This window comes from Suricata suricatta, chromosome 2, assembly GCF_006229205.1.
Source record: "Suricata suricatta isolate VVHF042 chromosome 2, meerkat_22Aug2017_6uvM2_HiC, whole genome shotgun sequence".
Taxonomy (NCBI): domain Eukaryota; kingdom Metazoa; phylum Chordata; class Mammalia; order Carnivora; family Herpestidae; genus Suricata; species Suricata suricatta.
The window spans coordinates 13,417,144-13,435,964 of record NC_043701.1 but is presented as its reverse complement, the minus strand read 5'-3'; the positions used below and the strand labels follow the sequence as shown (position 1 = coordinate 13,435,964).

Sequence of the window (18,821 nt, the reverse complement as noted above, 5' to 3'; positions counted from 1 at the left end):
GGCGGGGGTTGACGCAGCACCGGCAGGGAGGCCGCGGCGGCCAAACGCCGCTCTACTCCGCCCGCCCTCCCGCCCCTTCCTCCGCCTCGGCCCCCTCCCGGCACCCGGCGCCCGGCGGCGCAGCGTCTCACCTGCAGGTGACCTGTTTAGTCCAGCCACTGCTGCAGCCGTCGCTGCCGCCTCCCCCTCCCCCCGCCCCCGCGGACGGGGAGGTGACTGTGGGGATAGGGGTGGGGGAGGCCGCTGCCACCGCCGCCGCTGCCGCTCCTGCTCCTGATGTTGTGGCTGTTGTTCCGGGAGCTGCAGCCTCCGCCATTACTGTTTATCCCACACAGCAATGGCACCGGAACTTCCGGGATCACATAGTTCCGGTCCGGTTGCGGGAGAAGGCGGCGAGGGGAGGGGAGGAGAAGGAGACTGGGGCGCCCGCTCGCGCCCCTCAGCTCCGCGTCGCGTCTCCGAGCTCTCTCGCGGCCTGAACTGTGGACAGGAGCCGCAGCGCCCGCGGCCCGCCCCCAGTACCCTCTGATTGGTGAACGAGAGTCCCGCCTGCGGAGGCGGGGCGGGGGCCGGGCTCTGCCAGGTGGGCCCGCCCTCGCTACCCGCCCCAAACAACTACACATCTAGGGAACTGAAGTCTTAAGTTTCAAGCATGCTGACCCAGTACTTCTAGCAGAGGCTGATGCTGTCTCGGGCGGGAAAATTTGAGTCCTCCGTTGGAATCCGGACTTTTCCTATTTACTGGCTCTACCAATTACTGGCTGAAAGAACTTGGGGCTAGATACCCACCCATTCTGATCCTGTTTCCTCATCTGTCAAATGGGGATGCTAGTAGGCCCTCACAGGGTAGCGGTGAGGATATGTGCGCAGCAATCACTGAGCTTACTGCTGCCTTGTACATAGTAAACGCTTAATAATATTCTCTATGCCTCCAATTGGTGTGATCTCTGAGCGCAAGATGGTAGCCAAGCAAAGGTTCTGAATGAAGTCAGCTTGTCTCTCATCTCCTGGTCTCCCCCATTCCTGACTATGTGTCTTTGAGCAAGTTAATTTACCTCAGTGCTCCTGCTTTCTCTATCTGTAAAATATATATATAACAGTAACTTTGAAGAATAAAAAGGGTACCTACCCCAGGTGGTTGCAAAAATTAAACGGAGTCCTTGGAAAATCCTTAGCACTGTTCTTTCACATTATAGTTAACACTTAACATGATAAATAACAAAAGGTGTCTGCAGTATCCCAGCTTCTCACAGCCATTTGTGAAACTATGAAAATTAAGATGTATATAATCCTGTTTCCCCATTAATGTCCAGTCTCCTCTCAGAGGCTGCCTATTAAATCCTGAGTTTCCATAGGCAGTTTTCCATAAACCCTTGATTTGCTTTCCTTCGGTCTACCTACAGAAAGTGAAAATCCGCCCCACTGCAATCAGACCGTGGTGTACCTAACTGACAAATAAAATAATAAGTGACAGGGCCAACAGAAAATGTTTCTCCCAAGGCCTCACCATTGCTGCAAAAACACTAACAACCCCCTTTTTTCCTGGTAATAATAGCTTTTTTAACATATGTCTTCTCCTCCCACCCACTTCAGGGCTCCCTTCCCCAAAGATCAGAGACACCCAGTTCCTAAACTGCCCCACTGCCCAATCAGAAACTGGTTCCTCTTCCCAAGCCAGCTTCAACCCACTAAGAGGCCCCTCGCTACCACCCTTACAAGATGCCCATTTCTTGGCTGCACTCGTCACCCCTGTTGTAGCCAGAATCATAAATTCAAGTTGTTGGACTGCAGGTGGATTCCTGATAGTCTGTGTTGAGCTTTAGCACTGTTTTTTAAAAAGGGGAGTGGGGGAGGGGCACCTGGCTGGCTGGCAGAGCATGTGCCTCTTGATCTAGAAATTTTGTGTTTGAGCCCCACATCGGGTGCAGAGATTTGGGGGCGGTGTGTGGCAGAAATGAGCACTAAAAACTTTTTTCTGCTAAGGAAGTTCACATTGACTTAAAACATTCTTCTAGGGGCCCCTGAGTGGCTCAGTCAGTTAAGCCTCCGACTTCGGCTCAGGTCATGATCTCACATTTGTGGGTTCGAGCCCCACATTGGGCTCTTTGCTGACAGCTCAGAGACTGGAGCCTGCTTCAGATTCTGTGTCTCCCTCTCTCTCTGCCCCTCCCTGCTCATGCTCTGTCTCTCTCTGTCTCAAAAATAAATAAAACATTAAACAAAAATAATTCTTCTATTTTAGGGAAATCCTCTTGTATATCATGGATTCTTTTAGTCTCTATGTTGCTGCCCTCCCCTGGAAAGCATTGGCGCCCAGCTCAGAGCCCTCAAGGGAATCATAGGAGATCACAAAAGAGCTGAGCCTCAGTGCCACACCTAGAAAGACCATGGGCAAGAACTTCAGAAATCATCCAGACCCAGTCCTAAGATGGGGGGAGGATGGGGCCTGGGACTGTCCCCAAGGTCACATGTACCCATCCAAGCTGAGTTTCTGATCTTCCTGCTCAACCCCGTGGCCAGAGTGATAGTGTTAGTTTCTGCTCAAAGTCCTTCAAGTAGGGTTTCAATCAGGGTAAGTCCTTGGGAATGAATGAAAGAATTCTCTCATGTTATAAAAATTACTATGCCTTGGCTCACCATCCATACCAATAGGAATAATGAGGTTTTGTGTTATAGGGAAATGAACTAGAGTCCTCTCTGTTTTAGATTACTGGGAGAAAAGTTCAGCACAAGGGCAACTCATGCATTTCTTCACTCAAGAAACCTGAATTAGCAACTGCTGTAACCAAATAGCCAGCTGACTGTAGGAGCAGGGACCTCCACTGTGGTGCGCGGACCAAGAATCTTCTCAGATGCCAAGGTCCAGAGGGGGATGACCCCAGGCTGGGAAAGACTTCCATGGGAGCATTCATATGATTAACCACCTCCACTGACGGGGCATCAAGGCCAGTTGAAGAACACTTGGCAGGGACACCTGGGTAGCTCAATCAGTTAAGTGACTTGGGCTCAGATCATGACCTCACTGTGAGTTTGAGTCCCACGACAGGCTCTGTGCTGACGGCTTGGAGCCTTGAAGCCTGCTTTGGATTCTGTCTCCCACCCCCACCACCACCAACCCAGCCCCTTTCTTGCTCATGCTATTTGTCTTTCTCAAAAAGTAAAGAAACATTGGAGTGCCTGGGTGGCTCAGGTGGTTAAGCGACCAACTCTGGCTCAGGTCATGATCTCGCGGTTCGTGGGTTCGAGACCCGCATCGGGCTCTTTGCTGACAGCTCAGAGCCTGGGCCTGCTTTGGATTCTGTGTCTCCCCCTCTCTCTGCGCCTCCCCAGCTCACACTCTATCTCAACAATAAACATTTAAAAATTTTAAAAAGTAAACAAACATTATTAAAAGAAAAAAAAAGAACACTTGGCAGGCACAAGGGAAAGAGAGAAAGGAAGCGTCCTAAGAAAGGACATGGTGGACATCTCCTTTACAATTTTGCAGAAAGCTATTGTCATTTCTTGAGCACAGTGATCATATTTATTGAAAACAAAAATGCTGCACAGCTTGACCAGGAGGGTACAGTGAACTGGTCAGAAGAACAGGAAGCTTAAAGTCAGGTCGGAGCAGAAAACCCAAGAACCACAAGAGAACATAGTAGTTGTGTGACATCAAGCAAGTTGCTGCCTCAGTTTCCTCACTCAGTTTCCTTATAAGCATCCAATGTGTTAATATATGTTCACAGGCCAGTTGCTGGCCTTCCTAAATGCTAGGTAAATGTTTGCTATAGCTTCCATTGATGTTGTTAGGCTATTAAAATAGGTTTTTATAGGTTCAGATTTAGCATATAAAAATACAGGATGGCCAGTTATATCTGCATTTTTGAAAAATGGGGGGTGGGTACCTCAGTGGCTAAATCAGTTTTAGGTGTCTGTCATTTTATTTCAGTTCAGGTCATGATCTCAAGGTTCATGGGCTCGAGCCCTGCATTGGGCTGTGGGCTAGCAGGGCAGAACCTGCTTGGGATTCTCTCTGCCTCCCCCATGCACTCTCTCTCTCTCTCTCTCTCTCTCTCAAAAAAAAAAAAGCTTACTTAAAAAAAATCTTAATTAAGTTCTATGCCCAACATGGAGCTTGAACACACAACCCCCATGTTAAGAGTTGCCCTGCTGACTGAACCAGTTGGGCACCATTAAATCTGAATTTTGGATAAATAAGTTGGTTTTTCATAAGTATATCCCAAATATCGCATGGTATATGCTTATACTTAAAAAATGATTCACTGTCAGGGCACCTGGGTGGCTCAGTTGGTTAAGCACCAGACTTTATCTTAGGTCATGCTCTCAAGGTTCATGGGTTCTAGCCCCACGTTGGGTCTGTGCTGACAGCTCAGCTTCAGCCTGCTTCAGATTCTGTCTTCCTCTCTCCACCCCTCCCCCACTTGCACGGTCTCTCTCTCTCTCTCTCTCTCTCTCTCACACACACACACACACAAATAAACATTTTTTAAAAATTTTACAAGAAAATGACTCACTGTCTGAACTTCTTGTGTAACTAGTCCTCCTATACTTTACCTGACACGAGTTCTCAAAGTGATGTCGGTAGTCAGGGTCCAAGGACCCAAAGAGGGGGAGCCCCACTAGAGTAGCCAGGAGTGTCCCTGGCTTCACACAGGATGGAAATCAAATGTGAGCGAGCAGGAAGTGAAAGCAGAGTTTACTGTAGACAAGATTTATTGTAGACAAGTTTACGGTACTCAAGATATGTGGACAGACATACGGACGTCTGGGAGACTAGGAAAGGAAAAGAGCAGAAGTCTTGGCTTCCCTTGGGGTCTGGGGTTTTTACTGGCAATTGTGGTCTGATGCACGTGTCCTCTTAGGCCACTGGGAACTGGTCAGACCAAGGACAGGGTCTAGGTGTCCTTCCTTAGTCAGGGAACCCCTGAAGCCAGGGGTCTTGGAGAATGTTTGAGGTCCCCAGCCGCCTCCAATGTTATCCAAAGATTTCATTACCTCTTTGTCCCTTACAAGGAGTACATCTGCCATTTGCAGTACAGAGTATTTGCAGTCTGTAGGGGTACAGGCCCTACAAGAATAGAAGCTGGAAAAGCAAAAGGGGATAAAACCGTGCCTCCCCCCGACCCCCCCCAACGTGGGGTCTCTTTAGACTCAAAGCCTTTTTCACCTACCGCATCTACTTGGAGCCTCATAGCAGGTTTTTGCAGTGGGACAAGTACAGATTACTTTGCTTCTTTAGATCTGACAAGGTCAGGTAGAGACAGGCATGGACACCATGCAGGATTACACAGCCCTTGAGCTACCGGGCAGAGCTTAGGGCTTCAGGAATTTGAGCTCCCTCCCCTGCAGGTGCTGGAAGTCAGGTCCTGCCTTAAGGGTGCTTTTCATTTGAAAGGGAGACCACACCTGCAGACCAGACACAGTCCTGCTTGTCCCTCTGCGCTGAGTGCCACAAAGCTAAAGAGTAAGATACGCCTGTCATCCTGTCAGGAGACCTTGACCTGGGAGCCATGACCAACTTTAGTTGTACTCTGTGACACAAACTTTGAAAACATTAGTCAGGTCGTAATTACGGTGCTATTCTCTGTGCTATTTTAAAAAATCTATTTAAAAATTTAAGTAACAAGGGTGCCTGGGTGGCTCAGTTACACAACCAACTCTGGCTCAGGTCATGATTTCACGGTTTGTGGGGTCAGGCCCCACGTCAGGCCCTGTGCTGCTGACAGCTCAGAGCCTGGGGCCTGCTATGGAGTCTGTGCCTCCTTCTCTCTGCCCCTCCCTTGCTCACACTCTTCCCTCTCTCTCAAAAATAAACATTTTTAAAAAATCATAAATTTTAAGTAACCATTTCAGTAATGATTTGGTTGGTCACTGTATAGTCTATATTCTCAGGTCAATGGTTCCCTGCCTTTTTAAGTAACCTCTCCCACAATTTGCACATTATTTTGCAATAATCCTGTGCCAATTTCTGGTTTGCATAACAATTACGACGTAGTCACAAGACTCAAATATTTGTAAATGTAGGAAAAGGCAGGACAAAGATTCTCCTGGGCCAAATTCAGGCTCCTCTGAACTTCTCAACTAGGTCTCAAGTCTTGGACTCACATTCATCTCTGCCTTGGTGGTCTAATTTTAGCAAAAATCCTGCCAATGGGTTTGGCCAGAACCCTCCACCCTCCATATCTGATCAGGCTCCTCATCTTACACCATCCCTTGCGTTGAAAGGATTGCAACCACCACCATTTTGACCTCAAGACTGTAATTACTTACTGATTAAATTCTCCTTTCCAGCTTATCTCTTAAATCAGGCAAAGGACCCCGAGCACATAGCAAGATAAGAACTGCCCTGAGCCAGAAAGACCCCACCCACAATTGACCTCCCCCAAGACTGATGGACCCGACCAGAAGCCACTGACCTTTGTCCCATTTTCCTTATATAAGCCTAGAAGTGGGGCGCCTGGCTGGATCAGTGGGTAGAGCAGCCAACTCTTGATCTCAGGGTTGTGGGTTCAAACCCCACATTTGGGCATAGAGCCTACTTAAACAACCTGGTATCTTCAGCACTTTGGAGACTTGAAATGTCCACTGTCTTCGTGGTGTTGCGCTTACCGAAATAAATTACTTATTTTTGAGAGAGAGAAAGTACGAGCGGGAGAGGGCCAGAAAGAGGGAGATAGGATCTGAAGCAAGGTCTGTGCAGTGAGCGCAGAGCCGGATGCAGGGCTTGAACCCATGAACCGTGAGATCATGACCTGAACCGCAATCAAGAGTTGGCCACTAAACCAAATGAGCCACCCAGGTGCTGCCCCTTATTTAGTTTTCTTTAATGTTTCTTAGTTTCTGAGAGCACACACATGTGAGTGGGGCAAGGGCAGAGGGGGACCCGAAGAGAGAATCCGAAATGGGCTCTGTGTGGACACCAGGGAGCCTGATGTGGGTGGGGCTCCAACTCCTGAGATCATGGTGTGGGCTGAAGTCAGACACTAAACTGACCGAAGCATTCGGATGCCCCACTTTCTTTCTTGTTTCACCACTGACGTGGTTTAAGGTAGGGTTCAGACCCATTGGCCAAGAAAGAATTCTTGAGACGTTTTCAGTGCAAAGAGGGGTTTATATTAAAGCCCGGGACGGCAGTACCCAGGACCGGGGAGGGGTGGGTAGAAATAGCCTCACTGGGATGGTGAGGAGCCATGAATTACATATATACTTGGGAGCTGGCGGAAGAAAAGGAAAGACACAGGAAACTTCCAAAAGGATTTTCATATGCTAAAGAAGACTCAGGGAAGGGACCCTGGAGGCCTGGCTACCGTCAAGCTAGGGCTGTTTTTCCTGTAGCAAGGTCTCCTCTGCTTTGGATTGCCAGCGGCTGGTGGCCGCACTTGGTCTGCTTGGGGCCCCGGGGGCCAACTGCACTGGGCCGCCTAAACGGTGATCCCCCTGACTTGCCTTCAACCAGAGTCCGGTCAGGTCGGTTTAGCCAAAGCGCCCCTTATGCCTGATGCGGTTTCTTCAATTTTCCACCCAGCTCACCCCCGACCCGCTGGCCTTTTGCTCCTTGGCTGTAACCTGCCAGCTACTCAAGGAGTGTTTGCAGCGGGGCCCAATCTCTCCCCGCCCCCCGGGACGGCTCTCCTCACACACAAGTCAATCTTGCCATGCTTTACCTTTCACAAGTGCCAGGCACCGTTTTCCTTCGACAGAATGTTATTTTTCCGTCAACAGGTATAAAAAATGTCACCAGCTGGACCCCGAGACCTGGCCTTTACCGCGCACCTGCTTGTACAAACCTTTAAGACAAAACTCTCCTTGCAGACTTTTCCCTTAACACAGGCAAAGGAAACCCAAACCGCCCCCCGGTCCCCCGAGATGGCAATGGCCGGACAAAAGCTCCCACCTACCCAGACCACCCAAACCGTTTGAGCCAAACCTGACCCGCGCCTGCTGCGCAGACGGACAGCGGAGGGACCTCTGGAAAGAGCCACCATCACCTTTCCCTCAATAGAGTGCTAAAGTCTCCGCCCTGGGAGGAGCCTCAGCCTCATTTGCATAACACACGACGTTTGGTTAGGCGTGTTTCCTAAAGGCGTAGTTGCGACCCTCAGGGCCACCACTCCTTAGTAGGACAAGCCTTCCCTCCCTAAATATTTATCCCAACCCTAAGCCAAAAGAGCCCATTCACCCTCTCTCCAGGAGGCCCGGCTTTGGATGCCATTCCCCGAGAGCTCCTTTGCTGAAACACAAGTTTTCTTTGTGCGACAATTCAACCCAGTGTCGTTTCTGACTCACCAAGGAGTGAATTCACGTTGGCTGGGTTACCAAAAAATTCTATCTCCCATTCCATTCTCCAAACCTGCTGGCTCATCCCTCCGGCAGCCGACAACTGCTTTATTAATTTGTATATCCTTCCAGAGCTATCTTATCCATATTCAAATAAACGTCTAGGTTTTTCCCTCCTCTTGTAAGTAAAACTAGTGGCAGGCTATACACCTCCCCTCCTGCCCCCACCTAAAGAGCAATATATTTGGATCTCTTAACATAACAGAACCTAAAGGAAACCTCCGTTCTTTTCTAGGCTTGAATAGCTCTCTGCTATGTGGATGTACCCCCAACATTTCTATGGCCCTTTTCCCTTTTACGAATAACTGGTGTGCTTTCAGCCTTTTAGCATAATAAGCAGTGCTTGAATTGATTACATTTTATGTCGATTTTGCACATGGGAGATTAAGTCTGTAGGATGAACTAGGACTTGCACTAGCAGGTCAAAGAGTATGAGCATTAGCCAGATTTTATGAAAATGTCCCCCACACAGGCGGTTCCCCTATACAGTCCTCATGGGGGAAACAAAGGCAAATGAAAAGTTGGATTTCCTTACCGCCTACAGCCAACTGCCAAGTCCTTCAAACAGAGTGACTTTCCTCTGAGGGAAAAGACAATCTTAGCCCGACTCCCCAGGATCCTGTAAGTCTACTTGAACGTGTAAAACTTCCTCTGGAAACTTCCTTTATCTCTAGCCCCACAAGATCAATGTTGGCGACGTACTCCAAACTTACGGCCCCCTGATGTATAGTCTCATGACTAAGGTTTTATTAGACAGTAATAAATGACCTTTTCCTTTAAAAAAATTTTTTTAAATTTAATCTTGAGAGAGACAAAGCAGGAGTGGGGGAAGGACACAGAATCTGAAGCAGGCTCCAGGCTCTGAGCTGTCAGTCAGCACAGAGCCCGACGCGGGGCTCGAACCCACAAACCAGGAGATCATGACCTGGGCCGAAGTTGGACGCTCAACTAACTGAGCCACCCAGGCGCCCCATAAATGACCTTTTCCTAACAGCTAGCCCCTCAAGGTCCTGGAAACTTTGTTTCCAAAATTCCTCAGAGACTTAATGCCAACCTGAATGTATATAATCAGTCCCCTATCACACCCCCAGTGCAGCTCTTTCTGCCCACAGGTCCTGTCCCCATGCTTCAATAAAACCACCGTTTTACGGGGCGCCTGGGTGGCTCAATCAGTTAAGCATCCAACTTCCACTCAGGTCATCTCACGGTTCATGGGTTTGAGCCCTGCATCAGGCTCTGTGCTGACCACTAGCTCAGCCTGGAGCTTGTCTTCAGATCCTGTGACTCGTCTCTCTGACCCTCCCCTGCTCACACGGTCTCTCTCTCTCAAAAATAAATAAAAACATTAAAAAAAAAATTTTAAACACCATTTTGCAAGCAAATAAAGTTAATAAACAACCACCATTCCCCCACTAGAATTTTTTTTAATTAAATTAAAATTTGGAAGAATTTTCTTCGCTGTGGGCTCTGAACCCCAACAATTCAAATCACATCAGCCCCACCAGCAAGCAATGTGTACGGAATAACTTTACACCCTCACCAATCCCACAAACCACCAAATTTTTGGGTATTTGCCACGTCAACGTAGCTTTTTTTTTTAGATTTTAAGTAATCTCTACACCCAACATGGGGCTCAAACTTACAACCCCGAGATCGAGTCACATGTTCTTCCAACTGAGCCAGCTGGGCCCCCCTGATGTCTAATTTTTAAAACCCCCGTATTTTTATTTTTAACATCAAACATTTTGGAAGGATTCTCCGACTTCCATCGGCACACAAGGCTTGCAGCTCTTTATCCTCGGCATTTAGGTCAATGCCTGGGTCAGATTAGGGGCTCAAAATATTTGTCCAAGAAAACAAATGGATAGATAAACCAATGAAGGATGCAGGCACGGAGCAAATTTAGAAGTGCGGGACCTTACCTTGGCTCCAAGTTCTCCTTCCAGCTTTGTCGGGACTGGAACCGAAGTCTTAGGAAAAGAAGTAAAGGAAACTTGGAGATAACTCAGCACCTCTTTAAACGGCAATCAGCCCTCTCATTCCTAAAAGCCTCCGCGCCAACCAACAGGAGTAGGTTGCTGGAGGGCATTCTCTTAGGGAGGGGCAAAAAGTGCTAATAGGCTTCCAGCTTGCTCGCTCGCTGTTGCTACCGGTGTGAGCTGAAAACAATGGATAAATCTCCAAAAGAACCGAATCCTTCTGGGGCCTCCTGTGAGTAGGAAAAGGATCAACTTGATTCTAGAAAAGGGCTCCTAGTAACCATTTAATAAAGCAAGACATTATAGTTAGAAAAATCTCGTCTGCTTTCTTGATTTTGTGGGTGCATGGGGGGGGGGGGGGAAAGCGGTTAGAAGTTGCAAATGAAACAATACCTAAGGTCTGAGACCGCAGAGGGCCGCCAAATCACCATGGAAATTACCCATTTCAGACCTCTCGAGTCCCCACTGAGAAGTAGACGCTGAGAAGGAGTTTGAGAATTCCCCCAGTCCTATTTGGTGAACATGCCGGGTTTTGTCTTTTGTGTTTGTAAGAAAAAGCCTCTTCCAGATACAGCCTACAGGCCCCATAGTCTTAGGGGATGATGGAATCAGCGAATGCACTCATTTATTCATTCACTTACAAGGGCTCATCAGGGAAGTCTTTTCTAAGATGATATTTGAACAGAGACCTAAAGGACAAGAAAGGGTAAGCGATGTAAAAATCTCTAGGTCACGGGGATCACCAGGGGCAGCTTTGTCGGGGGGCTGCTGAGGGCAGTGGCTAGAGCCCCGAGCTCCAGGCTGAGTGGTCGGAGATGAGAGAGCATAAAGCAAGCCGATACCCCCCCAAACACCCCCCACCCCCATCCCCAGGTGGGATAAGTGTGACATTCTTCAGGCACTCCCGGTGGCCCAAGAACAAAGGACAGAGGAAAACAAATGGTTAACTGATAGTTACTCGGGACCGGAGTCTCCTCCAGTTTACAAAGGTCTTAGTAAATAACCAGAAAAAGGCAATCTTACCAATAGCCTAATCCCCAAAAACCTGTAGACTCCGTTTCCTGGAGCCGCAACAGTACCCTTCCCTCCATAGTGATGAGGGGGACAAAGGCAAGAAGGAAATGACAGGTGAAATTAAATTTCCTTACCACCTGCAGCCCATTGACAAATGCTTGAGGCCGGCAGAGTAAAACATTCCTCCAGGAACTCCCTACTGTCTTATTGTTAACGCTTTGCTAGAGAAAAAAATGACCTCAGCTTGACAATAGCTAGGCCTCCGGTCTCTTAGGAGTCCTCTTTAGCATATGAAAGTCTTTCCGGAGGCCCCTCGTCGGCCTTTACCTCCCCCAACTCCGGAGCACGCTGCTAGTCAGTCTCCACCACCCCTGCACAGCTTTTTCTGTCCTGTGCCCTGTCCCCTTGCTTTAGGAAAATCACCTTTTTGCACCAAAGACATCTTGACCATTTCAGAGCCCTTAGCCCCGGACCCCACACCACTCCAAAACCACATGAGAAGGGCAGGCAGGCTGGAGAGCAATGGGGGCAAATGGGCGCCAGTGCCCCAGTGAACCCATTCCTCCCCACCCTCAGGTCACAGCATCCCTCTGTGGCCGGGCTCTGGGGGTCCCAAACAGACCAGGCTCGTCCCATCGCCGCTGATGAAATCCAAAGGCCTGTGGTGGTGACACAAGAAAGGATTTTATTTCAGTGAGGCCGATATCAGGAAGACAGCAGACTAGTGTCTCAAAGACTGTCTCCAAAGTGCTGAAAATACTTCCAGGTTTGTGTAAGGAAAAAGTGGGACACAGGTTCGGTATATGCAGGTGGGCCAGGCGGGTCCCGTCCGTCTGGGTCTCGGGGGAGGGTGGTCGTGGGTGGGGTCTTGCTGGCTCAGGGCAGTTCTCGCTGGAGGGGTAGTTTCGGTTCTCAGCAGGGGAGGCTTTGCCCGGCAGGGTCCTTTGCCTGAGATAAGAGATGAGCTGGAAAGAATTTAATCAGTAAGGAAGTAGGGACAGGTCAAAATGGAGGTGGTTGAGAGGCGCCTGGGGGTCTCGGTTAAACGTCCAACTCTAGATTTAGACTCGGGTCACAATCTCCCGGTTTGTGGGTTTGAGCCCCACTGACAGTGCGGGCCTCCTTGGGAATCTCTCTCTCTCCCCCTCTCTCAAAATAAATAAGCTTATAAAAAAAGAAAAAAAATGGAGTTGCTTTAAGTCCTCATTTACTTGGAGTATTGGGTAGGTGTGACTCTACCAAGTGGAGATTATCAAACCCAGTGAGACCATGTGGACAGGTCGGGATGGCGACTGGAAGGGAGGAGGCAAGGGGTGCTGTGGGGGAGGAGTTGGGGAGGTGCGGCAACCACACTATGATGGCAGCAAAACGAATTGTGTCTTTCCACAGTCAGCTTTATTCAGTCACAAAGCAAGGTTAACATAATTATGAAGCAAGTTCAGGATTGTAAACTCAATGGGCTTTCACTAGATTCCTTGGCTTCAAGCACGACACACAAAGCACAGTGCAAAGTCACACGACAGGTGCCTGGGTGGCTCCATCGGCTGAGAGTCCCACTTGATTTCTCCTCTGGTCATGATCTCATGATTCATGGGTTCGAGCCCTGCGTCGGGCTCCGGTGCTGTCAGCACAGAGCCTGCTTGGGATTCTTTGTCTACCTCCCTCTTTGCCCTTCCCCCGCTCTCTCTGAAAATGGATAAGTAAACTTAAAAAAAAAAGTCATACAATAAACAAGATACAATGATGGGTATGAAATTAATGAACCAAACTCAAGGTCAGTTCATGAGCGTGCTGTTGAGATGTGGCTTGGTCTGGTCCACGTGAACTCAGCGCTCACTGCGTATTTTGTTCAAGCAGTGGAGGACCAGAGGATCACTACTGTGTTTAGAGGTCAAGGGGACAGAGTCTGTGGTGGCAGCTGCCTTGGCCATGTGGTCAGACGTGAAAGGGTCAGTGTCCCAGGAGCCTGACAGCTTGCTGCAGAAACCTCCCTTTTTAAAGGGGTTTGCTGGATCTTTAGCCTTCCCGGCCTCTTCTGGTTCTAGTGGTTATCAGTTCTCAATGCTTCCAGGCTCTCTCGGTTTTGCTGGTTATCAGTTCTGGATGCCACCAGTACGTTCTGGTTCTAATGATATGTATTCTTGGCTCATCGCCCTTGGCTGCCTTCCAGATTCATTATGTCACTCACTGCTTGGCATGAGTCACTGCTTGACATGAGGAACTCCATCTTGCTCTCTCCTGGGCAACAGAGACCCTTCTTCACCCTTGGATAATCACAGATGCAGAGTGTCTATTCAGCTTTCTGTCTGCTTCTGCTCCTGGCTTCATATTTATCAGAGAGCTTTGATCCGAAGGATTACAGCTGTGCATTCTGGATTTGGTAGGTATTATGGAGGAAGAAGAAAAAAACTTTTACTCCTATATTCTTAGGTTCAGTAACTGGGGCTTGTGAATTAAATTGACAAAAGCCCTTAATAGGAGAAGGGTTTATTTCATAAATGTAAGATTTATTATTTTTTTTAATGTTTTATTTATTTTTGGTACAGAGACAGACAGAGCACAAGAGTGGGAGGGGCAGAGAGAGAAGGAGACACAGAACCGGAAGCAGGCTCCAGGCTCTGAGCTAGCTCTCAGCACAGAACCTGATGCGGGGCTCGAACCCATGAACATGAGATCTGACCTGAGCTGAAGTCGGAGGCTCAACTGACAGAGCCACCCAGGTGCCCGTCTTAAGTGTAAGATTTAACAGATGGAGGCAGAGACAAGAGGAAAGAGGGAGACCAAGTTATGGAGCCAAGAAAACCTTTATTTGGGGTCTGCAGTCCCTGGACGAGGTTCCGTGACTCGAGCAGGGGTTGAGTCAGGGAAGTCCCACCTGGTTTGGGAGGGGTGGGGTTTTTTATGGGTGAGGGGGTTCCAGGTTGGTCTTGGGGGGCAGATTACCAAGTAAGGGCATTTTAGGGTCAAGGCTGGATGGAATAGGTTGCCTCCTTCCTCAGGGTGGGGGAAAACTGGAGATTCATGATTGGCTGTTTTCAAATGGCGCAGGACATTCCAGGTCTGCAGGTGGGGGTGGAGGTCATCGGTGCACGGTGTTTTCCTCTGACCCACAGCGAAATGGCTGCTCCGTCGCCATCCCAAGGTGACTCCCAAGGTGACTCTTACATTAAGCATAAGAGGAGCCAACAAAAGAAGTAGCTGGCTCTCAGAGCACCTGGTTGGCTCAGTCAGAAAAGCATGTGACTCTTGATCTGGGGTTGGTAAATTTGGGCCCCACATTGGGTGTAGAGTTTACTAAAAATAAATAAATAAGCTTAAAAAAAGAAGTAGCTGGCTCTTTAAATGGTTAAAGTTAAAGGCTTATATATCTAACTTAGTAAGGACGAGGGAAGGAGGAGAAAGATTTTTCTTTGGGAAAAACCAATAAGCTTCTTTAGAAAGACAAATGGGTTTTGGGAACAGATGAGAGATAAGAAAGTTTGTGATAATGTTTATCTATACAGGTGCACATAGTTTTTCTGTCCTTGAAGGGCCATAAAGGGGATGTATGGCAGCCTCATTTCCAGGAAGTTGTTGCTTTTAGTCAGTAGAAGAAGCACTGAAAGGCTTCTTCTTCATCTGTTGAATCCCAAATGTCTTCATCTTAAAATAATCTTTATATCAACTCTGGGGTTCTGAGTGGGTCCCCACATCCTTGACATACATCTTCCAGCATCTGTACCTTGTCCCCAAACTAAAACTGCATAGGTAATTGATGGAGGACACAATGCTCTTGGATAAGAAAGCTGGGCGGAGAATCCTTGCATTTATATGTCCTAATAGGGCTGGGAGCTGAGCTGCCAGAACCCTCCGGCAAAGAGCAGTACCAACCACCTGCCCCTCAGCCTGCAGGGGGCCTCCCCCAAGTCAGCCCACCTCAGCCCGGTGCCCACAGCACCTGCTGCTTCCCTCAGCGCTGGCCCAGCTCCCAGAGTCCCAGTTCCCCATTTTAGGCACCACCAGCAAGGCCCAGAGGCTGCCCATGCCTTCCCTGCCCCCCTCTCTCTGCACAACATCCCTGTGCCCAAGTTCTGGTCTTTTCCCTGCTAAAATCCACCTCCAGTTTGTCTACTTTCCTCACCACCGACGCTACCCTAAGCCAAGGCACTGCTACTTCTTGCTGGCCTCTTTCAGTGGCCTCGTAATAGGTCCATGGGCACCCACTCTCATCCTTCCCTTCCATGCCCGGCACTGATGCCCGTGATCTTCCCAGTCTTGGGAGGCCTGTGTCAGGGGCACCTGCCTGGCTTAGTCACTGAAAGCCTCTGGCTCTTGATCTCGGGGTTGTGAGTCTGAGCCCATGTTGGGTGTAGAGATTTCTTAAAAATAAAATCTTGAAGAAAAAAATAAAGATGCTTATGTCATTCTCTTGCTTAAAACTTTTCATAGTTTTGAGTTACTTTTCATTTAAAAATTTAAGGGGCTCCTGGGAGACTCAGTCGTCTGAGTGACCAACTTCAGGTCATGATCTTGCAGTTCACAAGTTCAGGCTCTGCGTGCTAACAACTCAGAGCCTGTGTCTCCCTCCCTCTCTCTCTCTCTCTCTTTCTCTCTCTCTCTCTGCCCATCCTCCACTCACACTCTGTCTCTCTCTCAAAAATAATTTAAAAAATTTTTTAATTTAGGATAAAATTTTTATTAATATGATCTACAGAGCCTTGTTTGGACAGAATTGTAGGCCCCTCCCCAATTCACATGTTGAAGCCATAACTCAGCACCTCAGAATGTGGCTGTGTTTGGAGAAAGAGCCTTTAAAGAGGTAATTAGGATTAAACGAGGTCTTTGGGGTGACCCTGTAATCCAGTGTGACTGGTCTCCTTACCTGAAGAGGAGCTTAGGACACAGACATGCACAGAGGAAAGGTTTAGTGAAGACACAGAGGAAAGGCAGCCATCTTTAAGACAAGCCAAGGAGAGAGGCCTCAGAAGAAACCGTTCCTTGGCCTTCAGCTTCCGGAGCCACAAGATTGGCCTTCAGCTTCCGGAGCCATGAGATTGGCCTTCAGCTTCCCAAGCCATGAGACAAGACATGTCTATGAAGTCACCTAGTATGCCGCACTTTGTCACGGCCACACCAGCAAACTAACACAACTGATACTTACCCCTCCAGCTCCAGGTCTCTGTAAAGCCCCCTTTTCTCCGTTTCTAGAACTTGCTTTGCTCCCTCCCACTAGGTGGCTTTCCCAAGCCATTTCCAACCTTGTCTCCTGTATGCATTCCCCCTACATAAGCCAAAGACATATCGCGTTCTCACCATCCCTTGTAGCAAAAGACAGCTGTGTGGTTGGCTCTGGCCAATGCGCTGTGAGAGCAGGCTGCTGGAAGCTTCTGGGAAGGGTCTCCTGGATTTTGCTTCCACTCCGTCCTCCTGCTTCCTGCCTTTGAAAACCACCTTCTTCTCTGGAGCTGGGGTGATAAAAGGACAAGCCTGAAAACAAGACCTAATGCATGAAGACGCAACGTGGAGGGCAGCAAGAGCCCGGCTCCTTAAAGACAGTGTGGAGTGGGGTTCCGGGGTGGCTCAGTCTGCTGAGCAAACGACTTTGGCTTTGGTCATGGTCTCACGTTTTGTGAGTTGGAGCCCCGCGTCCGGCTCACTGCTGTCATCACGGAGCCCGCTTCGGATACTCTGTCCCCCTCTCTCTACCCCTTTCCCCTGCTTGTGGTCTCTCTCTCAAAGATAAATAAAACATACATCCGTAAGATGGTTTGGAGCAATTGGACCAGTGCCCACAGCCACCCCCCCACACTTCTGTGTGAGGAAATAAACTCCATTGGTTTAAGCCACCAGTTGTCAGATTTTGTGTTTCTTGGAGCCAAAAGCATTTCTAACCAATATATGATTCAAGGCTTTGCACATGCTATTCCCTCTTTCTAAAATGCTATTTCCTGTTCTCCTCAACCTTCAGATCTCAGACGAGTGCCACTTTCTTGAGGAAGCGTTCCCTACCCTCCTAACCAAGTCCAACCCCCTGTGATCCACTCTCACAATCCAGTCTGCCCGCATAACGCCTCTCCGTTTGCTTGTGCAGGATGATTTGAATGTCTTTCTCACCTCCTCCATGAGCTCTCAAGATCAGGGATCATATGTATGCTTGTTCACTGTTGCAGCTCCAATGTCGATCACACTGGATACGTGCAGAATGAGTGAGCAAATGAACTAACATCCAGCAAGCCCAATGTCAAGGGTATGCGTTCATTCAAACTCGAATAGTGTTTGGCACATCACCGCAGTTCCATAAATACACGTCTAATGAGTAAACGAACGGATGGATGGGTGGGGGTGCAAAGATGAAAAGAAACAGCGCTTGACTTAGAGGAGCTTGGAACGGAAGAGGACAAGGCGAGGCAGTCCCCAAAGTGGAGCACTTTATTGGGGAATATACGATGTAGAGCCGTCTGTAGGGAGCAGTCAGAACTCAGAGAAGCAGCCTTTAAATTGGGCTGATTAGAAGAGAAGGTAGGAGCCGGGAAGGTGCAACAGGAGTTGAGTTGCAAGTGAGCTGAGGCAGCACTTATGTCCTCGGTGCGGACTGCAGAAGCGGGGGCACCAAGCTGAGGGACAGGATGGTGCGGGAGGGAAGCTCTGAGCAGCTCTGTGTTTCGTGCTGGAACATAAAGTCCTGGGCAGGAAAGAGCAGCTTGCAGCCCCCTGGGGGTGGGGGTGGGGGGGCCGGGAGGACTTGGACTTGGTCCAGCCTGTAATGGGGAGCCCTGGAAGGTTTTGGGCAGGTGCCTGGCAGGCTTGGTCAGATCACATTCTAGCAGTGGAAGAAAGATAGCTCTGTGTCCTGAAGCTGCCAGCCTTTGCCATTGTGATCAGCCTCCTCCCTGGGATGCGTCCAAGTGCAGGCAAGGTTTCTACAAACAGGTTCTTCTGAAAAACAAATCAACCTTGTTAACCGAGTCAAGTAAGCAGGTTCAGACCATTCACCTGGGACTTTGGCACCTGCCCTGTAGACTCTCCACCCTAGCCAGATCATAATACTGGGCGTCTTTATTTATTTTGGTTTCATGTTCTTTTAAGCTTATGTATTTATTTGAGAGAGAGAGAATCCCAAACAGGCTCCATGCTGACAGTGCAGAGCCCAATGTGAGGCTTGAACCCACCAACCTCGAGATCATGACCTGAGCCAAAACCAAGAGTCAGATGCTCAACTGAGCCACCCAGGTGCCCCAATACTGGGTGTCTTTAAAATCCATGGGGACCACCCCGACTTCTTCCACACCTTCATCCTCAGTGCCCTTCCCCATCCTTCTTTTCCTCCCTTCCTTTCCTTCCCTCCCTCCTTCCTTCCCTCTCTCCCTTTCTTTCCTTCCTTCCTTCTTTTCTCTCTCTCTCCCTCCCTCTCTTTCCTTCCTACCTCCCCTTCCTCCCTGACTCCCTCCCTCCCTCCCTTCTCTTCTTTCTTTCTTTGCCCCAGATGCCTAGGCCTCTTCAGCCACTACA

The 18,821-nt window shown here is 48.9% G+C and overlaps 1 protein-coding gene and 1 long non-coding RNA gene across 2 annotated transcripts in view; both read right to left on the bottom strand.

The window, feature by feature from the left end:
• The window catches only part of MKRN1 (makorin ring finger protein 1), an 18,450-nt gene extending 17,969 nt beyond the window's left edge, over positions 1-481 (bottom strand). Inside the window, exon 1 of the mRNA XM_029922633.1 lies at positions 132-481. Coding sequence (XP_029778493.1) covers positions 132-316 — 185 coding nt within the window. The 5' untranslated portion in view covers positions 317-481. The remainder of the gene's footprint in view (positions 1-131) is intronic.
• Positions 482-13,060: 12,579 nt separating this feature from the next.
• LOC115304997 lies at positions 13,061-17,691 on the bottom strand. Its single transcript, XR_003914715.1, has 3 exons — positions 17,427-17,691; positions 16,626-16,777; positions 13,061-13,704 (listed from the first exon to the last, which is right to left on the bottom strand). It is a non-coding gene; the product is annotated as an uncharacterized LOC115304997 (long non-coding RNA).
• Positions 17,692-18,821: the final 1,130 nt, after the last annotated feature.